The sequence below is a fragment of the Neolamprologus multifasciatus genome, chromosome 20 (assembly GCF_963576455.1).
Source record: "Neolamprologus multifasciatus chromosome 20, fNeoMul1.2, whole genome shotgun sequence".
In the NCBI taxonomy this organism is placed as follows: Eukaryota; Metazoa; Chordata; class Actinopteri; order Cichliformes; family Cichlidae; genus Neolamprologus; species Neolamprologus multifasciatus.
This window is the reverse complement of record NC_140458.1, coordinates 2882991-2904781: the sequence shown is the minus strand read 5'-3', so window position 1 is coordinate 2904781 and position 21791 is coordinate 2882991. Positions and strand designations below refer to the sequence as shown.

General features: G+C 40.3%; 1 protein-coding gene and 1 long non-coding RNA gene across 2 annotated transcripts in view; one reads left to right on the top strand and one right to left on the bottom strand.

Moving 5' to 3' along the window:
- The window catches only part of LOC146494098 (uncharacterized), an 82814-nt gene extending 78839 nt beyond the window's left edge, over positions 1-3975 (bottom strand). The window contains exon 1 of the long non-coding RNA XR_014871558.1: positions 3885-3975. This is a non-coding gene — a long non-coding RNA (uncharacterized LOC146494098). The remainder of the gene's footprint in view (positions 1-3884) is intronic.
- Positions 1-19260, top strand: part of kcnd1 (potassium voltage-gated channel, Shal-related subfamily, member 1) — a 78418-nt gene extending 59158 nt beyond the window's left edge. The window contains exons 5-9 of the mRNA XM_085146039.1: positions 4930-5092; positions 7207-7290; positions 15618-15713; positions 16361-16611; positions 16720-19260. Coding sequence (XP_085002165.1) covers positions 4930-5092; positions 7207-7290; positions 15618-15713; positions 16361-16611; positions 16720-16927 — 802 coding nt within the window. The 3' untranslated portion in view covers positions 16928-19260. The remainder of the gene's footprint in view (positions 1-4929; positions 5093-7206; positions 7291-15617; positions 15714-16360; positions 16612-16719) is intronic.
- The last annotated feature ends 2531 nt before the right edge of the window (positions 19261-21791 follow it).

The window sequence follows — 21791 nt, the reverse complement described above, 5'->3', positions numbered from 1 at the left end:
GGCCTAGAAAGTCTATCTGCTATTTGGTTTGTGGGATACACCTTAAAATGCATGTAGTGGATGTCAGTAATACTAACAGACAGGAATATGCTTGAACCCAACTCTGTTGTCTCAAGCCCTTCTATCCAAAAACAGGAAAACGCTCATGAACATTTGGGGTTAGCTGACTCGATGAGTGATGTGCTGAGCTGAATATTAGTTTCACAGCTGCTTAATGTGGCTGATTTAAAGCATTTGTATCGTCCTCTTGTTACACCTGAAAATCCATTTGTACTGCCACCTGTAATGTTGCAGCTTATAAATGTTGTTTTCCTGTATACGGCTGCGCTCACCACTTGAAAAAAAAAATCATTTTACAAGTTTTAATGAGAGTTTTGAAGCATCTGCGATAAGATGGCTATTAGAAGTTGGTTTGAATTGGATTTTTTCTGTAAATCCATACAAATCGCCTCTGAAATCTAATTTAGTTTTCAACATTTGCGAGGAAATGTAAATTTGTTGTTGAACTGATTAAATTGCAGCACCCGTGGGGGGAAAATGACTTGGCTGTTAGGGCACCTCTAATGATGGTAGCACCTGATGAATGTGCAGGCTCTTTCTTCCTTCTTCAACAATTGCATGAATCACAGGGTCCATAAAGTGGAGGCTAATGAGGCTGCTGTTCCAGCTGTACGGAGTTAAACAGCTGGCAGATGCTCCGGTCGGCCGTCTGCCCGTCACAGAGCGCTTCGTTTCCATTTACATTCATTTGCATTCTGAGCTGTACTCACACGGCTGGCAGCAGCTCGTTGCCTGTTTTCCCATCTTGTTCTACAGCATCAGGAGTTGTAGGAAGTTGGCAAGTTTATGACTTCGTCCTTCATCAGTATCTCGGGTTAAAGTCCTGAACTATGCTGCTGTCTGAAAATGAGATTTCTGAGATGTTTTTTATGCTCTGAGGTTTTCTCCTGTGAAAATTTTGTGCCAGCACCACAGAAACAAAGCCAATAGAGGTTATTTAGGAGCATACTAATATCCTGGTGGTGACGCTGCCACAGTCATAAAGACTTGAAGTGAACTGGCATAAATCTACCACAGTGCACGAGCTCCAGAAAGGGAAGACTCACAACTCGTTTTTGTTTACTGAGCTTTAACATGTTGGTTAGATGTAGGCAGCAGGGTTTAGTCTATGACGTTTGATCTTATAGTATCTGTGTGTCCATGTGTGCTGTTACGTCTGTGTTTTAGGCTACGTCCACACGTACACGGGTATTTCTGAAAACAGAGATTTTCCGTTTTCGTTTTAAAAAATAATCCCGTCCACACGTAAAGGCAGAAATGAAGGAAAACGCTGCTAGGAACATGCCAAAGCAGCAGGTGGCGCTATATTCCTAACCGTGTAGAAATGTTTGCCAATCTGAAGTCTAGAAGCCTCGGCGGGAAAAAGTAAACAAAGCTGGGGCATAGAAGCAGAACCGAGTCGTATGTGTGGAGGGACAGTAACTGTGTGTATATGTAAGCATTTAAACACTGCAGAGACAATTAACAGTAACAGTATTGTAGAAATTCATTTCACCGAAACAATAACGTGGCGCACACTGTGACGTCAAAAAAGGCGCACACCTTTGACGCTGCGTTTTCTGCGTTTTCTCGTCCACACGTAAACGCAAAAACGGAGTTTTTAAAAATCTCTGTTTTCAGTGACCGAAAACGCCGTTTACGTGTGGACGAAAGGTGCAAACGCATAGAAAAATCTGCGTTTTCAAAAATACCCGAGTACGTGTGGACGTAGCCTCAGTCTTTTGCAGTTTCATTTGTCTGTATTTGTCTGTTTCCTTCACTGCTGTAGTTCTTTGTTACCTTTTATTAGACGTTACATGTTGCTTTACTTCCACCTCCTTGCCTACCTGTGTTTCATGTCATGTTTGTCCTCGTGTCCTCCATATGTTCCTCTTTGCATTTCCACTGTTGAGATTAAGCCTATAGATGAAAACGAGATGAAATATAGTAAAATCTAAATATTAGTTTTGGGTATCGGAGCCTAGGCTGTATATTTTTCTGTAAATTGCACACTTTTCACACATACATATGCTTTAAAATGTCATTAAATTGTAGTTTGTGCTTATTTTATAAACCTCGAAGTAAAAATTATGTAAAAACTTGGAAATGATGAATGAGGGAGGATGCAGATACAGGCCTCTCTGATGTTCAGTTCGGTTAGAGATCCGGCACAGATTCATCCTGGCTGTTTGGCCACAGTCTGACGTCTCCGTCGATTCTTCTGAGTGCTTTTTGCCAACAATTACAGATGACTTCTGTTCCTCTCTGCCCTCTGTTATCCCCATCGATCTGCTCCCAGCTGCCAATATGTCTCCCGGCTGAGGACACTGGAGGTTCAGTAAACCTGACCCGCGTGCCGTCAGCACGCCCTCGGCTCCCGGCGAATTACAGTCAGTGATGCACTCTCCTCAGCCATGAGTCCAGTGGATTTAAGAATAAGCACAGAGCTGGGTGAAAGATGCATCTGAACAATGAACTGCATATCACTTAGCTAAAGTCTTTTAGCTTTGGAGAGTGGAAAGTCGAGCAGCGAGAGGGCCTAAAAGATCCATATTAGTGGTTTCAGAAGTCTTTGTGCTTTATGTGAGGGACACGGTGGGACGCAGGTCTGAGCGGATGTTTGGAAGTGTGGAAATTCGGGTTTCAAAAAGCAGAGGACCAGGTTTGGTGAGCGTGTGCTGGCTCATACTTCCAGCTTCTCAAACATGGCTTTTAGCACACGCTGTTTGTCTTTCAGTACCGCTGCATAATGTTTAGCTTTCAGAATCCAGGTCATTTGAAAACAAGGCCTCGAACTAACCACAGAGTAAACCGATTAATAGAGAAAAAAGGAAATCAGCAAACACACACTGATACCACCGAAGGTCTGTTTTTGAAAGTTTGATCCAGTAAGAGAGCAGATGAGGAACCTGGGATTTTCTCGAATGATTAAACTTCAGGATGTTCTGGCTCCATCTCTGCACTTTATACCACGAGGTAAAGTGTAGGTTATATGGACTATAAAGGAAAGCTATGAAGGAATGAGGGGAAAATGCAAATCATTCTTCAGTACATGTGAAATTAGATTTAGAAAACAGGATTTATGCCAAGAATGAGAAGCAATTCATTATGAAGCTCATCTTCAGGAGGAGCAACTGCACAGCTTCAAAATTAGCTTTAAAGTTTTGAAAAATAATAAAATGGTTTGTAAGATTTGAGCAGCACACAGCAGACAAGGTCGCGGCCTTATTTTGAGAAGGATGGATATATAATCTACTGCAGCAGGTACACGAGCAGAGAGCTGCAGCTCATTACCTACAGATCTGATTTACTGTACAGCCTGTGCTGATTTGCATATGTGTAATATCAAGAGTTAAATCCACAGTGAGACAGACACCAGTTAAAAAAACGGGAACGTGTTCTTACAAATTAATCATTCAATCAGCTGGAAAGAAATAATTTCTTTGAGTAATAATGATTGGTACACAGTTCACTGAGGACTTAATTATAATCACAACTTTATGAGAGATTTTACGTCTTTGGAGAAACTTTCTTTTGATGCTAAAAGAAGTACAGATAAATACTACAGCAGCATTTCAAAGTTATTGTGTGATAATGTTTCATTTCAGATCCTAATACAAAGTACAGGTAGGTTAGGAAGCAAAAAGGAAACGTTAATGAAACGTGGTGCAGCTTTTTTTAAGATTTCCCATAAAGTAAACTAAGCTAAAAAAATAAGTGTAATTTTAAATGGATATATATGAATATTCATCTGAATCAGAGCCATTTACAGATCACTGAGTCCTACTGAGAGACTGCATATGAAACAATGACAAAACTCCAAAAATGGAAACCTGTCCAAACACCTTAACCTCTTAAGCCCCAACGCCCCCTGATACGGGGGCAAAAAGCAGGAGATCAGGTATGCTTGGGGCTTAAGAGGTTAAAACAAAAAGTAGTCCTGCTGTGAAAAATGACCTTTGGCTCCTTTGATCCACTTCTCCTGATGAGTTTATGGTTTCATCTGCCCATTTCAAGCCTTATTAAATATAACATGATGTTCATTTTTCAAATATGATCCCCTTTAAAGTCGAAAAGCACAACAGAGCCAAGTATGCTTCATACTACCTTGTGATCAACCAGCGGCTATCATACGAGCCGCGGCCCGTGATTCCTCAGGTTTATCTCTGCTTTAATAAAGAAAGAAAACTTTTCAAAAATGAGACTTTGGCTGCATCATCCAACGGCACTTCTTAAAGCGATTGCTGATCATATCTCTCTGAATATTTACTTAAAGAAACCAAGTAAACACGTGGAGCTGAGCATCAATCAGCTTCTAGCTGTTGACTGGTTTGTGTAGTAAACTGTTGACTGGTGCAGCTGCAGGTTTCTCCCGTCGGTGTGTCTGAGCAGAATCACACAAAGCATCCTGGCCTCCTGCCAGCTCTCTAATCTCTTCCTCCTCCTCCTCTTACTCGTCCTCGTCTCACTACCTGTGATTTATGGCTGAGCACAATGAAAGGTGAAGGCTGCGTGAGGCAGCGACCAGGAATTTGTGAGTGTGTGTGTGAGCAGCTTTTCAACACTGGCACTGTAATCTTGTGGAGGACTCGCCTATTTATCTTTTAACTAATACCACAGATTGTAAAAAACCCTCTAAACTCAAATAAACTCAAATAAATATCCAGTTTCAGTGATTCGTGTTAGTGGAAACATTTTCCCAGGATTGAACTTTGTTTGTCTAAATTATGTTTATATAGTAAATTGCAGCCTCAAAGTTTATTGGAGGGACATAATGCTATTTCTGTAACGATCACCATGAAGAAGTCTTCTTCTTGCTTAACCTCCTGCTTGGAATCAATGGATTCATTTATTCGGAAATTTCATATGAAAAACGTTTTCTCTCTGCAGATATGGAGACATGGTTCCAAACACCATCGCGGGGAAGATCTTTGGATCGATCTGCTCTCTGAGCGGCGTCCTGGTGATCGCCCTTCCTGTACCCGTCATCGTGTCCAACTTCAGCCGGATCTACCACCAGAACCAGAGAGCGGACAAGAGGAGAGCACAGCAGGTCTGATTCTGACGTTTCAGTATCGAGATGCAGCGTCTAGGTCCTGATGAAGGTTTAAGACAACACAAATAAAAACCATGTAACTAAACATCCACCTTTGACCTCTTCAAGCTCCACCCATCCACGCTGTGTTCTGGGATGAGTCTAATCAGATACTGTGGCCTTTAAAACAAAATCCCTTTATGATTAAAGTTGGCTGAAAACTTTTGTTTTCAGAGATACCTCATTTCAGCCATGCGTTGATTCATTCAGTGTTGCCAACTTAGCGACTTTGTCGCTATATTTAGCGAGTTTTCAGACCCCCTAGCGACTTTTTTCTAAAAAAAAGTCGCTAAAAAAAGACGTGAAAGCGCATTTTACTCTCAACAAGCAGCGGGTGCTGTAACGCAGTCAGTTCTTCTTTTACTCTTATGCTGTTTTGTGGATCAGGTTTAAAACTACTTATAAGCACACACACACAGTAACTCCACCAGAGTGCCTATTTCGGGTCACTTTTGCCGGTCCAAGCCCGGGTAAAGGAGCAGGGTTGGAATTGTGACATTAAAAAAAACAATAATTGCTAAAATAAATTTAATTTGTAGTTCTAAATAACTTCTAACTGCATTTAGGACGTTTTTTACTGACTTTATGTCTCGTCCACGATGTTATTTCTCTCTCCAACAACATAGGTTACAATTACATTAGCATGACCAATTATGCAAATTAGGTGATGGCGTCATTTAGCGACTTCTAGCAACTTTTAGGACAACCAATAGCGATTTTCCTTACTGAGGAGTTGGCAACACTGGATTCATTTACTCACTGAGCAGTTATCTTTTGACTGAGGTCTAGCGAACATCTAACAGGCCAAGGCAACCCTTTAAGGCCATCTCCTTGAACATCTCCTTTCAGTGCTTCCGTTCTGGCCACTTGCCATTTAAGATCGACACCGGCGTGAAAAATCAGGTCATTTTTTTTGCTTTTTGGGTGGAGTCATAAAATGTTTAATACACTGCACAAACAGAAAGAGCAAATCCAGATAAGCAGCGTCGCTGCTTCATCCCACTTTTGATAAATGAAACCAAAATATGTTGAAACTGTGTGCTGCTTTGTCTGAGTGGGTTCTCAGCCATCCAGGTCAAGATGATCTAAGTTTCTTGGAGATTTTTCTCTCATCCGAGAAGCTTCTTCAGTTCTAAGTTCACTGAACTGTGCTGCTTTCTTCTCCTGGTGTCGTGCACCAATACTGCACCCAGCCAATAGGAGGCTGTGTAGCTGTCATGCCCATCAGTTTTCATTTTTATTCTTTGGGTGCACCCTAAACGTACATGTGGTGCATCTTTATGCTTCTATTGTATCAAAGTGGTTTAAATCAACACGTTCTCACTCCCACAGCGTAACATTTTACGCTAGGTGACAAATCATCAACATATTACGTTTTCGGCTACCCACCACGTTCCTAAATGACGACATTGGAAAAATGAGGAAAAATGAGAACCGTATGGACTCGATCTACACATGTTCGCTCTTTTTCTTCAAATCACTTAGAAACACGCTATTTAACATCATTAAAGTCCTGCTTAAGGTCAAGAAAAAGGTCATGGTTAGGGCTAGGGATAAGGTTAGGTTTAGGGCTGCAATACAGGGCTGGAACGTCTATTACCGCGGGAGCGTCATTGCACTGGATTTCAGCCATAACCCGCCGCGTACCATAAGAACGCCGAAGGTCTCCTTTTGCGTTCCTCAGGAACGCCGCGGGACGTGACAAAACGTCGGCATGTTACGCCTCGGGAGAGAGAACGGGCTCTTTAAATCTGGGACTCTCCACCATTTGACCTTAGAACTGAAGAAGCTTCTCGGATGAAGGTGAAACATCTTCAAGCAACTTAAAGAAGTCCAGACGCTTTTCTTTGCAAGCTCCTTTGACTTCTATTGTATCAGCTGAAAAAATAAAGTTTTATTGAAAAGCACCTTCAAAGCCCAAAAACTGGAGCTTTGCAGCAAAAATTGCAATTCACCTGAAAAATTATGAGTTTAGAGACAGATGATGTGCTACAGTGTGTGTGTGTGTGTGCGTGTGTGTGTGCGTGTGTGAGGCGCTGACGCTGCTGTATTCCTGTATTTCTGTCAAACAGAAAGTGCGCTTGGCTCGGATCCGCATGGCAAAGAAAGGAACAACCAACGCCTTCCTCCAGTACAAAGAAGACCGAGGGCTCGGGGTGAGACACACAAACATGGACACTCACATTAACAGTGGATGATTTCTCACTGTCAGGGCAGAAGGCTGGATTACACTCGGGTTAACTCAGAAAGTTGTGGAAAGGTAAGGAGAGATAAAGGGACTAAAGACAGAGTGGAAAACACAAAGTCACATAAACCACAACAAACAAGATAAAAATCAAATAAAAGTACAGCCGAAGAGGAAGCTGGCTGCTGTGTGGGGCCAAACTTTATAACTGTTAAACCCACAAATAAATCTGAGCCTGCAAATACATTTTACATGAGATCTTAACGAGGCATCAGATGTGCTGACTTTCAGCAGCTGCGAAAATTTGCCTTGACCTGAAGCATCTCGGTCCGTTCAGTACAAACCACCATGCACGAGGCCTCAGGAGCTGCATGTAGCTTCTCACTTTCCTGTAGTTTCCACAAGTGTCCCACACAGAGAGGTGTGCAGTATACTGTGAACAGAGAGATCTTCAGGCCACATGTACATGCAATGACGATGTTTACTTCTGCATACATCATCCAGCGTCATAAATACCTTCATCATCCATCATTTGCTCTGTAATAAGATTTCCAGGATGTTTGACCTTTAAATTCAGGAAGTCTTTGTCCTCCTTGGTTTTGCTAATCATGGCAGCACTCTTACAGGCATGCATCCACTCCATAAGCATAATGTATGTGAAGGAGCTACTGCAGACCAACACCTTTAGGACCACAGATATCTGAATCCATAATATGGTTCACTAGGATCCTGCTGATCATGACTTATCTATACTTTAGCTGCAGTAAGCCAGACGTCTCACAGTGCATTTCAGGACGCTGTCACGGTGCTGGGTTGGTTGACCCAGTGGTTTGATATATCTGGATGCTTTATGATTTATGTTTAAATTACTTTAAGCTCATTCTGTTTTCCCAGGTTGCCCTGTTATAGTTCATTGTTTATCAGATTCTCCTTGTGTCTTCGTCTCCCTCGCTCTTCATGTGTTTCAGTAATGTCTTTGCCATCATGTTCTGTTTCCATGTGTCATCTCCAGTCCTCTTTTCCCTCTGTGTGTTTATAGTGAATGTTCCTCTTCGGTTTGTCATTTTAAGTGTGCGTCTCTTAATGTTTCCTGTTTTATTTTGAAGAGGTCTGGTGTTCCATGTTCAGTGTGTTTAGTTTCACTTCATTCTAATCAGCTGTTTCCCCGTGTGTTTCCACTTCCCCTGATCACCTCCTTTATGTCTTCATTCCTCATCCGTTTGTCCTGCTATGTTTCCAGGTGAACGTATTCATCATGTTTCAGGTGTCCGTGTCCACTTTTAGGTCTTTTATGTTAAGCTTTAGTTCACCCAGTTTAGGTTTCGCCCTCGCTCTGCCCTTTTGTTTGTATTTTTTTTTTTCGTCAAATATTTTTATTAAATTTTCTGCATTCATTTTTACAAAAGACAAATTAACCAATATGCCGTTTTTTTTTAAAGAACATAAAACAATATGAAACATACACTCCCACCTCATAGTTATAGGAGTACCAGTGGGTGTACAAAAAGAAAAAAGAAAGGATCCAATCTAATAATACAAATAGTAAACCCTGGAGTACAAGATAACAGTTCCTGAGTGTACAAGAGAGATGTGGAGAGTTTGTTTGTATTATTTTGACAGCCTTAATAAACAGCTCATGTTTTTTTGTCTCTTGGCGTGTCTGCACTTGGGTCCATCTCCTCACTCCACACTTCAGCTTCTGCGACTGTGACACGCCCGTCTTTGACTCAGCTAAACAAAGAAGTCCCTGTGATTTACACGACTAAAATGATATTTTCCCCTCTATTTGTGTTTATAATTTCCCTCAAATAGCACACATCACCGTCACGTTTAGCTTTAAAGCTCAGTGGACTTAATAAATATGTTCAAACTGTCTAGCAAAATTCATTCTATATTTTTGACATCACACCAGCTAAAGCTATAAGCCTGCCTGTTTTTATTTTAATGACTAACAGAACGCAAGAAGAAAGTCAAGCTTGAAGGATTTCCAACTCAAAAACAGGACCGTGACAATTATTACATTGAAATATATTAATTATATAAATATAGCTATTTTGTAAAAATGTGGATTTTGTCCATTAATAATGTTTTTCTTAGAAAATAGTAAATCCATCCATCAAACTTGTTTCCTTTATAAGCGGCAGGTACCAGTAACTATCCAGAGTTTTCTGAAAGTTTGAAGATTTACTTGTGAGTTGTTTCCTACGAAATCCCCCCAAACAGTCATTTTAGTTCTCATCTGCAAATTGAATTCAATATTTAATTTTTAGAAAAGTGAGCTGCAGATTTAATGAGTTCTGACACGCTGAGGTGAGGCAAGACTAAGAGAGAGGCAGCAAAACAAAGAGCGCTTCAGACCTTCAGACAGACGAAGAGCTGCTGCTTCAGCAGTTTGGTGATTCGCTAATAACAAGCGCATGAGGAGAGTTTCCCCAGCAGCAACTTGGCAAACGAGCAGTGGAACCTGATCACTGTCCACGATGCAACAGACACAAACAACAACGTACTGTGAAGATTTAAATCAGACGGTTAGATACTTTACTGATCGCACAAGGCAAATTCAGTCGTTTCAGGATCCTGCACAGCTTGTTGTTTTGCACATAACAAAAGGCGGCTAATTGGTGTTTTTTTCCTCGACACATAGAAACCTTTCAAATGAAACCTCAGCAGGATGAAATAACCCTGAATGATAATTAGAGTCTTCTGATATCATCTTACATTTCTTTGACAGATACACAGATTAAGATTTTACATTAAACACATGATCAGAATAATTAAAAAGCAGCTGACAACCGAAACAGTTTTAATTAGGGATGGGTATCGTTTAGGTTTTATCCGATACCGGTGCCAAACCGGTACTTTTGAAACGGTGCCGGTGCTTAAACGGTGCTCAAACCGGTGCTTAAAGAATGGAGAACACAAAATTGGTCCAAAAACCTCTTATGTTCAGCTGTTTTCCACTTTTTCTTTGGTCATTTTAGCCTTTTTGGCCAGGGTGAAGGGAGTATCTGCCATCAAACAAGAAGACAGCTGCATGTAACTATGACGGTGTTTGCTAGTTCACCTTACATGCATTAATTTAATAACGTGGTTAGCCTACTAAGCTACTCACGCAGAGAAGAACGGCTGCTGCTGCATCATCATCCGTCATCATTTCTGCTACACTGGCAGGGCTAGGGGCCAGGACTCTCCTCTTCGGGTTTTTGGGGGATGTTGCTAACTCCGGGTCCGATAACAGGCAACCCACCCGCAGTAGATGCGCTGGTGTGAGGTCTTGCAGCAAGCTATCAAATACGGCGCATTTTTCGGCTTTTAAAAAAAACGCTATCCGTCGCCAGGTGTTTCATCGGATTTGAGGTGTTACCTCCTTTGACAGTATCACAGTATCAGCTTAAAGCACTTGTTGCAGCTGCTGAGTTTGCATATTTTGCTGTGAAGTACAGCCAGACTTTTGACCGCTTCGCCTTGGGCATTTTTAATCTGTAGCTCTGCTCTAAAAGAACGTACGTACCTGGACCCGCCTACTATTCTCGGAAACGTAAAATGATTGGCTAGAATCTAAAGTGTATCATTCCATACCAGTTGGTGGCGGTAATGCACCTTTCAGTTGTTTGCCAACCGCCAATATAAATGTAAGGAAGAAGAAAGTGTACCACAGCTCAGGAAAAAAAAGCACCGAAATAAAGCACCGAAATGTGCGCTGCTTTTAGGTCTGGTTACTACCGTTTATGTCAGAACCGGTGCCATCATGGCACCGGATACCGGTACCCATCCCTAGTTTTAATATAATATTTCAGCATTAACCCACAAGTCAGGAAAACTATGAGAGAGTAAAGTTAAAACTGCTCAGGAACTTTCCTCAGCGTGTAAATGCTTCATCAAAGATACTGCTGTCCCAAAACAGCTGCCCTGTGGTGTATCATATTATGAGTTTATGGCTCAGTCGCACTAGAGTAAACATTCAGTTTATAACTGCAGACAGATTTAGTTTGCAATCAGTCACAGTTGGTCTGGCCCAATCAGCACAACTCATCTGTGGTCGGTCTGTTTGCATAGGGGCAGTAAACCGGTTGCATCCTGGCAATATTTCTACATAAAAGCGAGGTTGCTGAGTGCTAATGTCATTTTGCTCTTGAATTTGTATCCTTATCTCTATCTGTGCAGGAATTTCAGAATGTTTCTTTCAAATCCACGAGGTTCTAGCCCGACTCTGAATGAAAGCAGTTAATGTGAGTTCATTTAGTTCAAATTCTGTTTAATGGGAATTTCTGTGTATGTAGATGGCAACAGATGGTAAAAGTTGCATTAATGTTGGCCATTCCTGGAGACTCAAACACTGTTGCCCCAGTGTGACTCTGGTTTGAGGTCATAGTGAGATGTTTGTCAGTTCCAGCCCCTTGAATGGATGCTTGTTAAAGAAACCTTTGGCATCACATTTAAACAAACTGGGTGAGCCTGTCATGGGCTGGGTCGTGTGACCCAGTGTTTGAGTTTTATGTATTTTTGTATCCATGTTTGATCGAGTTCATTTCTAGGTGGCTATTTAGTCCTTCAGTCATCTCTCCCTGTACTCAGTCTCCCTGATTCGTGCGTCTACCTGTCATGTTTCATGTCTGTGTGGTTATGTTAAGTTCATGCCATGATTTATCTTCATGTCTCTGGGTTTCCTGTTTTATTTTGAAAGCGTCTGGTGTTCTTTGTTCACTGCATTCAGGTTTACTCTCCCCTGTGCTGTAATTATGTTTCATTCTAGTCAGCTGTGTCTCCACTTCCCCTGATCACCTCATGTGTGTATTTAGTCCTCAGTCTTGCTGTGTTCAGAGTCGCGTCGTCTGTGTTCTCACGGTCAGTCTTTGCAGTGATCATCATAGTCTCTGAGTCTTCTTAGTTTGCCACAGTATTAGTTTTCCCAGTTTAGTTATAGTCTAGTTTAGTCACGCTATCCCTGCTTTGTTTGTACACTTTGTCTTCAGCCATAATAAAGGCTTGCTTTTTGTTAAGTTCACTCCCATCTACTCACTTGTGTACGCACCTGGGTCCATCACACACCACCACACGGCCTGTCTCCGCAGACCGTGACAGAGCCTACATTTTTAGCACCTTAGATCCAGCTGTTGTTTGGGACGCAGCAGAAAAGCCAACATAAAATAAATCATCTGAAACTCTAAAGAGGGCAGCTAACTCTCGGTGTCCAGTACTGCACCATTTTTGCATCTTTTCCTTGTATATATTTCTTACATGCTAGTGATGCTAGCTATCTGACAGAACAGCCATACTTAATGTGTAGTATGAGTAAAGATGTCCTTTAGTTTCCACTCTAAACTTCCATTTAAATACCAATAACTGTCCAACATTTTCAGACTAGAGAAAAGAATGGTTTCTTTTTTTTGCTATAATTTCAGAACTCTCATAATTTGTTGGGGTGTGAGGATTATGAAAGATTCAGAGGAGCCCTCAGCCTTTTAGTCTTGTTCCTATTTACTAGATGGATGTATCCAACAGTGTGAACCTGCAGGAATATTTTTATTAGATTCTGAAAATAAACTGGATCTAAATCACTGCAGATCTGAGCAACTTTCTTTTTTTTTATCTTTCAGCTTAATCGTGACTCAGAGTCTCAGTTTTTTCTTCAGTCAAGAGGATGAAAGATTCACCGGGTTTAAATGTTTTATCATGAAAACGGCTTTAGGCTCCAGGTAGAGGGTGAGTGGATGGGTCTCACACAGAGACTCACACAGATATTGTTGAGTCTTAATCTCACTGAGCCAAAATGAGGGATGACTGCTGGATTTAAAGAGTGCATAATGAGGGTGAAGAGGAAGAAAAATGGGGTGCAGAGAAAGTGGCGAATATATGGAGAAAGGGAGGAAATCTGTGCTACAGGGCAAGAAGAGAGCTTCATTTTTCTTCATCGTAACACGTGAAAAAAAGTTTAGGGAAAATAACAAAACTCAATTAAAAGCCGGCTGGGGAAAAAAAACAAAGCAAAATGAGAAAGAGTGAGATAAAGGTGATTAAAATAAGAAGAAAAGAGTCTTAAAGATGTCCATCAGGTCTCAGTTTGGCCTTTTCAAACATGAAAGGAAAACTTTTGCAGTTGTTTCTTATTAATGTGGAGAAATGTGAACTGAAGATGAGTTACTGATAAAGACAACTAAATTCTAGGAAAAAAATTCTGCATTTTAAATCAAAGATTTGTCTTAGGAGACTGAGCCAAAGGAAAGATTATGAGCTCATTCAAATCCAGTGGTGGAAATCACACAGTCTTTACAAGTGCAAGCAAATATTAGTTAAAAAGTTACAGTTTAAAGTGCGTGTATGCAGAAGCCTCTTTTTGCTGCATTATTAATCTTTAATTAAATGCAGATTATTTACCTGTAACAGTTTAGAAAAGCAGTTATTTTATTACGACCTCAGTATGAGTCAAAAACACAGTACGGTCCTCCTGAACAGGTGTGCCGTCTCATGTGGGACTGTGCAGCAGCTTCATCCCTCAGCCCGCCGCCCCACATATCCAGACAATGTCCCACATTTCACAAGTTTATGAAAGTAAACTCGTGAGTCTCATAAGAAACACGTACCTCAAAAATAGATGTTCTGATCTATTTATGCTTCCCCTGCTGCAAATAAGATGAAATGATTACAGGACGGAGCAGCAGCTGAAATAAGTTTGAACAATAATGCAAAAAGAGAAAAAAACAAACGCTGAAGCTCACTGATTAACACGTTCACCTTATCCATGAAAATCCCTGAATAGTTTCCAGGTGAAAGTGAAGCTCAGTAGGTCACAAACCCAGGTGGTGTAAAGAAAGCCATCCTGAATCCATCCTTTGTAGGGACCCCTGGGAAATAAAGGAGTGGCTGAAAGTAGCTTTATTTAGTTGGAGTTGGGAAAACTGTATTCAAATAAATGGACTGTTTCTGTTCAGGAACAGTTGGCAGCTTTGTGCTTATTGGTGTCAAAATTTGAGGGCATCTCAAATTTTTCTGATACCTGGTGGAAAAGAAGTCATGTTCGAGTAAATGTTCTCATTTTCCTTGTATTTTGCCTCCTCTACTTTTATTTTCACCTAATTTTATTTCAAAATAAGATTTGTTATTTTATTACATTTTCATTTCTTGTGTCTCCAGGTTCTTTTACTTTTACGTTGCAACTGTTTCCTCTATGAAGCACTTTGAACTTTTGTCACGTGTATGAAGTGTCATACAGCTAAAAGTTAGTTTGTGCCCGTCGACAATCAAGTGTTTCCTGACAGTGTGACCAGTAACATGTAAAAAATGTTTCCATTTGCCTGGAAAACTCTGTCTTCATCATTACAGCCTGGAGCCAACACATTCAAGGGATTAATACTTGTTTGTTTGTTTGTTTGTTATGTCGATGATGCGAGTTTCTACATCACATCCGACTCATCTCAGCTTTATCTCTTTCCTCTTTCTTCAGTAAACCTTTAAATGCAGATAGTTTCCATTTCCAGAGTCTTACTACCAAACTTTACTCATATTTGATTTGGTGTGATATGATATATATCAGCAGTCTCTTTTTTGCGCCACGGACCGGTTTATGCCCGACAATATTTTCACGGACCGGCCTTTAAGGTGTCGCGGATAAATACAATAAAATAAAACTAGTACTGGTACCGAAAAAAAGAAGATTTCTTCATAACACACGTGAAAAGACCCAGGAAAACCGAGTAAACGATCAAAACGATAACAAAATAACGCTGAAAACCGATAAAACCCCTGAAAACTAAACATTTCACACCTGAGCCTCAAATCTCGCGGCCCGGTACCAAACGACTCACGGACTGATACCGGTCCGAGGCCCGGGGGTTGGGGACCGCTGATATATATGATAAAATATGATATAGATAACAGATATGTAGCTTTAAAACCTGTTCTCCGTTTCACTACTTTAGCACCACTGTATATCTTCCTTTAACAAACAGCAAGCTCAGCTCATTTGCACTCATGTTTTATGAACATGAGTGCAAATGAAATTTAACACTGCACTGGATCAAACATAGCAGACCCAACATAGAAAGTGATTATTGTGGCTTTACTGGTCAAAGAAGCAAACAAAGACCAGTATGAGGCTACAAATATTCATTGAATACATGAATGTGTTGATATTTGACATTAAAAAGAGGAACTGAAGTGTTGATCATAAGAGAAATCCTTATTATTGAATTCTGTAAACAACCTTATTAAGAGAACCTCAAAGTGTGAAGCTGTCATCGCCAATTCTGCAAAACAGTCTATTTATTAAACTAATTTTATTACATGTGTGTGTGTTTTCAGGGTCGTGACAGCGACAGCACAGCTCTGTGTGTGAAGAACAGATCGGCTTTCGAGCACCAACACCACCACCTGCTGCACTGTCTGGAGAAGACAACGGTGAGCTTTCAGACATTTAATTTCCCTCAGGACCATCAACTCTTACATCTTACGCAGACAGAACTCAAGCTGTCTCTTTTTTGAACACCAGTTTAAAATATCTTCAGCAGTTCTTTGTCTTTGTACAAAGCCTTAATATAAACTCTGTTTCTGATCCTAGAAACAGAAGCTGCATAAACAGACTCACCAAAGTTTCCTTTAAGTCGCCCTTCTGGATTCTCTCTCAGCACATTTTGAAATTTACATTTCATTCAGCCCTTTTCATCCATGCCATTAAAATAAGCTTACAGTCACTCAGTGTAGAGAGAGAGATATTTTAGCTTCACCTTTTAAGACGGTCAGCAGTCACAGACTGATGATCACATAGATTAATGAACAGAAGAATTTCAACAGCTTCATCTGGATAAACTAAGGACAAAAAGACAGTCATGCGCAGAAAACACCCTAAAAATAACACAAATATCCCAAAAATAAAAGAAATGAGAAGAAAAAATATATATTTAAGAGACTGTATAACTGTAACATACAAATTAGGCCACAAAAATATGCAGAGGCAGAAAATCACAAAGCTTTAGATTTACGACTTCAGAGAAATGTTCATGCAAGACTGAAACTTCAGCTTCCCTCCTTCCTGTCTCTGCTTACAGAACCACGAGTTCACAGATGAGATGACCTACAGCGAGCTGTGTATGACTGAGTCAGTGGGCTTCAGGACCAGTCGCAGCACTTCTCTATCCAGCCAGCAGGGGGCGCAGAACAACCCCACCGGCTGCTGCCCCCGCAGGGCCAGGAGGCGAGCCGCCATGCGTCTGGCTAACTCCACTGCATCAGTCAGCCGGGGGAGCGTCCAGGAACTGGACACCCTGCATATCAAAACAACCTCCATACCGCCACAAACGTAAACACAGACGCTACAATCAGATAAAGAAACACACCTGCGTCTCTAAATTTATCACAAAAATAAAAAAACAACCTTTTGCTCATCTTTTCTTTTTCTTTATTTCAGTCGTTCCAGTCTGAACGCCCAGGCTGGCAACCTAAAGCTGAACTGCGGGGAACAAGATTTCACTGCTGCAATCATCAGCATTCCCACGCCGCCTGCCAACACACCGGACGAAAGCCTCCCCCCGTCGCCTGCCCCCATCCCCGGCATCCTGCGCAACACCCGAGCAACAGCTTTTACCCACGAAACCGTCAAAATCTCCTCCTTATAACCTCCAGCTCCACACACGACATCCCTCCTGACACCCCTCCGCCCCACCAGCCACTTTCCCAGTGAACTTCCTTTGAACCTCTGATCCTGGATCTGGGGCGCTGCTAGCTGAAATATCGGGAAGAAAATACTCAGATTGATTCCTGACTGATTGCTTTAACTTCCACATACATTTCGCTGGTTACATGGATTAACAAGGTAAAACAGCAGATGAGACGGGAAGCAAAATGTACGACCACATCCAACGACAACTGAAAAATAAGAACCTCAAAAAACAAAAAAGCTCAAATCAAAAGCTACAACTTCTTGAACGAAGCAGAAGACCTTCTTAAACCGTTAGGATCCACCCTCATGCATTTTGTCTCCTTGCACACATTTGACCCGCCTTGCACAGTTTTAGATCTCATTGCACAAACCCATGAAGGGTTCAACCTGAAACATCAGTGGAAAAGAAGCCAAGACTCCAAAAGTCATCCCGAACTGGCTGATGGTTTGGCTGGCTTCGTTTTGCCCTCCTTTAGAGGAGGCATGCTCGATGACTGAAGTTTTATTTTTCAGTGTAAACTCGACATGAATGGACTGAGTGGTTTTATAAAACAAAGAGAGCATTACCTGTTGCTTTGGGAGGGACCAACAACCACCAGAGGATCATTTAGACTAGGCTGGTTTAGTTATTGGTAAAAGATCTAATGGAGATGAGCTGTAGACAACCAAATAACCCTCAGCAGCTTGAAGGGACTTTTTATTTTCTTGTAGGAAACATGTGTCAGGAATTTTTGTTTTCTTCGGCTGAATTTCTTTTCATTCCAACGACAGACGACATGTTGAAGCCTGAATGGAGCGACAGTGCTGCACCGCTACGTTCACTTCTGGATCTCTTTTGCTTGAAACATGAAGGTTTAAACTCTAAACAAAAAGCTGAAAGACTCATCTGCACTCAAATGGATTTTTGAAGAGTCTGTGGACGAGCTCTCTGACGGTTCTCGCCGAGCAGCTGAAGGTCTCATATTTAGAAAATCAAGGAAATCATGAAGGGGAACTGTTGATCACTTGACCTTCAAATAATTTGGGAAACTCGGTGAAACCCAACAATCTTTGTTGAGCAACTCGCAAAACTACACCGGGCAGTCTGCATCTTTAAGGAGCTGGTCTGAGCAGCACTGGACTCACCTGGTTTTCTAAGTAAACTGTGGAGAGTTAAATGAATGGTCCTGGACTGGATCACTCTGGTCTAGTCTGACTGTAGCTCTGAAGTGTTTGTCAGTGTTGACACTAACGCCCAGACCGGGATCAAGAGCCTTTTACCTTTCAAAATATGCAACATTACAACAAGCAGGAAAATAGCATCAACAAATGAACAGAATAATATTAATAACAGTTATAATGTGTGTGTGTAAAACTACAGTAATTATTGCAGGGAACAAAGTGTAAAGCAACTAAAAAAATGCATTTGTTATGCGATCTTTCCACTGAGAGAGAACGTAACGAGTGTTCTGCAATAGATTTGAAGGGGAAAGGAAACGCCGACGCTGAAAGCTCTTTAAGCGCTGAGAGCGCGTCGCCCCGACGACGGACGCTTTGGAAGAAAAAGGCTTGTTTTTCACATCTTTGCTGAAGTGGAAAACATCCACATGAGCAATGATTCACGCTTGTTTATATCATTAATCCTCCGTTTCTTCTGTCTTCATGCTTTTAAAGGCTTTAATATGAGTAACTCACCCACAATATTTATAGAGCTTCTTTAATCTTTTGCCAACATCCTCTTATAACATAAGGTAACGTTATGATGCTAAACTAAAGCTCCAACAAATGAGAAACTTTTAGAATTTTTAGTTGTTTTATTTTTTTTAAATGTATGATCAAATTAAACAAGTCATGATGCTTCTTTACAAATAGTTGTTTCTCTGAGCACGAGGCTGCCAGTGTCACAATACGGCTGTGTGCAGGCACGAGTAGGACCCAAACGCAAACTCGCAGAGACAAGAAGTAAACTCAAAAAACAGCTTTATTGCTGGTGTGGAGTGGGACACGAAAAACAATACAGGGAAAACTAAAGCGCAAGGAGCCATAGGGAAAATCACACAGCTATGAGGGAGGACGCAACACTGACAAAGAGAAACATGGGGCTTAAATACACTGAGGATAACGAGGGGATGAGACACAGAAGGAGAGCACAGCTGGGAGTAATCAGGCTGGACGAGACAAGGGAAGCAAAACTAGAAACACTCACATGAGACATGGACCTTCAAAGTAAAACAGGAAACACACTGACTGAACTCTAAACATGCAAACTTAACAGCAACTGAGAAGACAGAACATAGGGACCAGAAACATGGTACAAAAAGGTCACAGTAGACACAACATTTAACACAGGGAAGCCGTATTACAAAGCCAAAGAACTAAACCTATGATAACCATAACTGAAATCTAGGGAAACAAGAAACAGCACAACAAAGGACTCAAAACATAATCCATAATATAAAAACACAAGATCTCTTCAAAATAAAATAGGAAACATAATGAGACACAGACATGAAACACATGAAGAGAAGGGGAATCTAATAAACAAATGAACTTAGATAACCTAATGAACAAAATAAACTCAAACTTAAAACGCTGGGTCAAAAGACCCAGGATCATGACAGCCAGTGACATTCAAAAGTGTGAACATCTATCAGCAGATTGGACAGTAAGTCAGCAAAGTATGTTACTGTTAATGGATCGGGCGAGTCCGTTTTTAAACCAACAAAATCACTTCATAACTGTAGAAGAAATTTTGTTGATTAAGTAAGTACACTTGTAATGAAACCAGACTGAGACGCCTCCTCCTTAGTGCATCTCACACAAGTGAGATTATAATGTTCACATCTGTGCAATCAAACTGCACCAAATAAGAAAATGAACCAGAGTTCAATTTGAACAGACTAAACAGGGCATTTGTACACAGTCTTTACTTTACATGTTCAAGAGAGACGGGTCTGCTTTTGTGGCTTCACTGGCATCTGAACGCTGACAGAGAGGAATCTGTGCGAGAGTCTCAGTCTGTTATCAGCTAAATCCACAAAAACTAAAATAATGATCACAACTCTACAAATAAGAGATTTGAAGTTGAACATTAATGTTTTTACTTCTTAGTATGCAGGCGGAAAGAAATGGTAACTCAATGAGTTCAGTGCACTGATTTGAGTAAAATAAAGGCTCTGTTTGCATCTATGGAAGCATGTAGCGTCAGCGCTCACTGGGCGGAGACTCGTGCTCAGATGTGTTAAAAGTTACCTTTTAAATATACGTCAGCACATGCGTTCAAATCCATACATGCTTTTTCAAGAGTGGACGCCGTCGGCCACGCGTGAGCTCAGCTGCGAGCGATTTGTTGAAGCGTTTCCTCGAACCATTTAAGAACAAGTGTGAGTGCGTGACACACAGACAGAAGACAAGAGGTACATACTGTAACATATTTTGTATCATAAACTTTCACCCGCATCTTCCAATCAAATCCTCAAATCTCAAAAAAAAAGAAAAAAATAGAGAAAAAGAAAAAAGAGATGAAAGTCATCGGGTATCTGACCGGCGTTCTTTCGTGCATGAGCCTCGTACAGTAGAAGTAGCACTACTGATCATAGGAATTTATAAAGCATATCAGAGAAAAAAGAGATAAAAACACGACATAGTGGGGAAGAAAATCTCATCATCTGTTCTTTTGCATGACGACTCTTATTGTTTTCTCTCCTGCCAGTCGTTGCTTTGTTTTCCTCATCCCCTCTGTCCCTGAATCTTTTCAAGACGAGTGTTTGCACCACCGAGCAGTTAGATTACCGAGAAGCAGATTATTATCAGTGAATCATTCAGGCATGTTCCTCGCCAGAATGCAAAGTGTGTATGCGCGAGGTCGGGGCGGCTGTTTGTGCGTGTGAATGCGTGTGTGTGTTCGTATGATGAGCAGTCACAAATATGCATGGATACCGTTATAGGTATTTTATCTGTTTTCTCCTGCAGTTTAACGAGAGAGCGGGGACTGGACGGACGGGCTGTTCGCTGGACGGATCTTTGGCTTGTTTTCTGAAATACCTTCACAGTCTCAGAGTTTTTGCTTTATTCTGTAGCTCTTTATTCTGTAGCTTTTTTTAAAATATTTATATATATATATATATATATATATATATATATATATATATATATATATATATATATAAATAAAATAAATAAAAGAAATGTGTAATATAATATAATAAAATTAAAATAAAATAAAATAAAATTAAATTAAAATAAAATTAAAATAAATATAAATAAATTAAATATATATATATATAATATTTATTTTAATTGTATTTATTAAATAAATAAAATTTATTTTATTTATTTAATAAATTTAAAAAAATTAATTTTATTTATTAAATAAATAAAATTAAAATAAATATAAATAAATTAAAATAAATATAAATAAATTAAATATTAAATATATATATATATATATATTTAATATTTAATTTATTTATATTTATTTTAATTTGATTTATTATATTACTTTACACGTTTCTTTTGATTATTATTACTTTTAAATTCCAAAACTGTGAAGCAAGTTCATTTTTATTGTCGATATAAATCCAGTCTTATTTCACGAGTGAGGAAATGTCACTCAGGGTGGAGCCATGACTGGGAATCATGGCTTGACTGTATTTTACTGGGATCTGCTGTTTAATGTCATGATGCTTTGGTGTCTCTGGAAATCAGGAAACATCTAAATTTAAATTTGAGCATCCTTCTTTGGTAATTTAGTCCTGTCACAAACCTTCATAGAGATGTAATATATATGTTTCAGTCATGGCTCAGAACGGGACACACGTGCAGTGATTTAGGGGGTGACG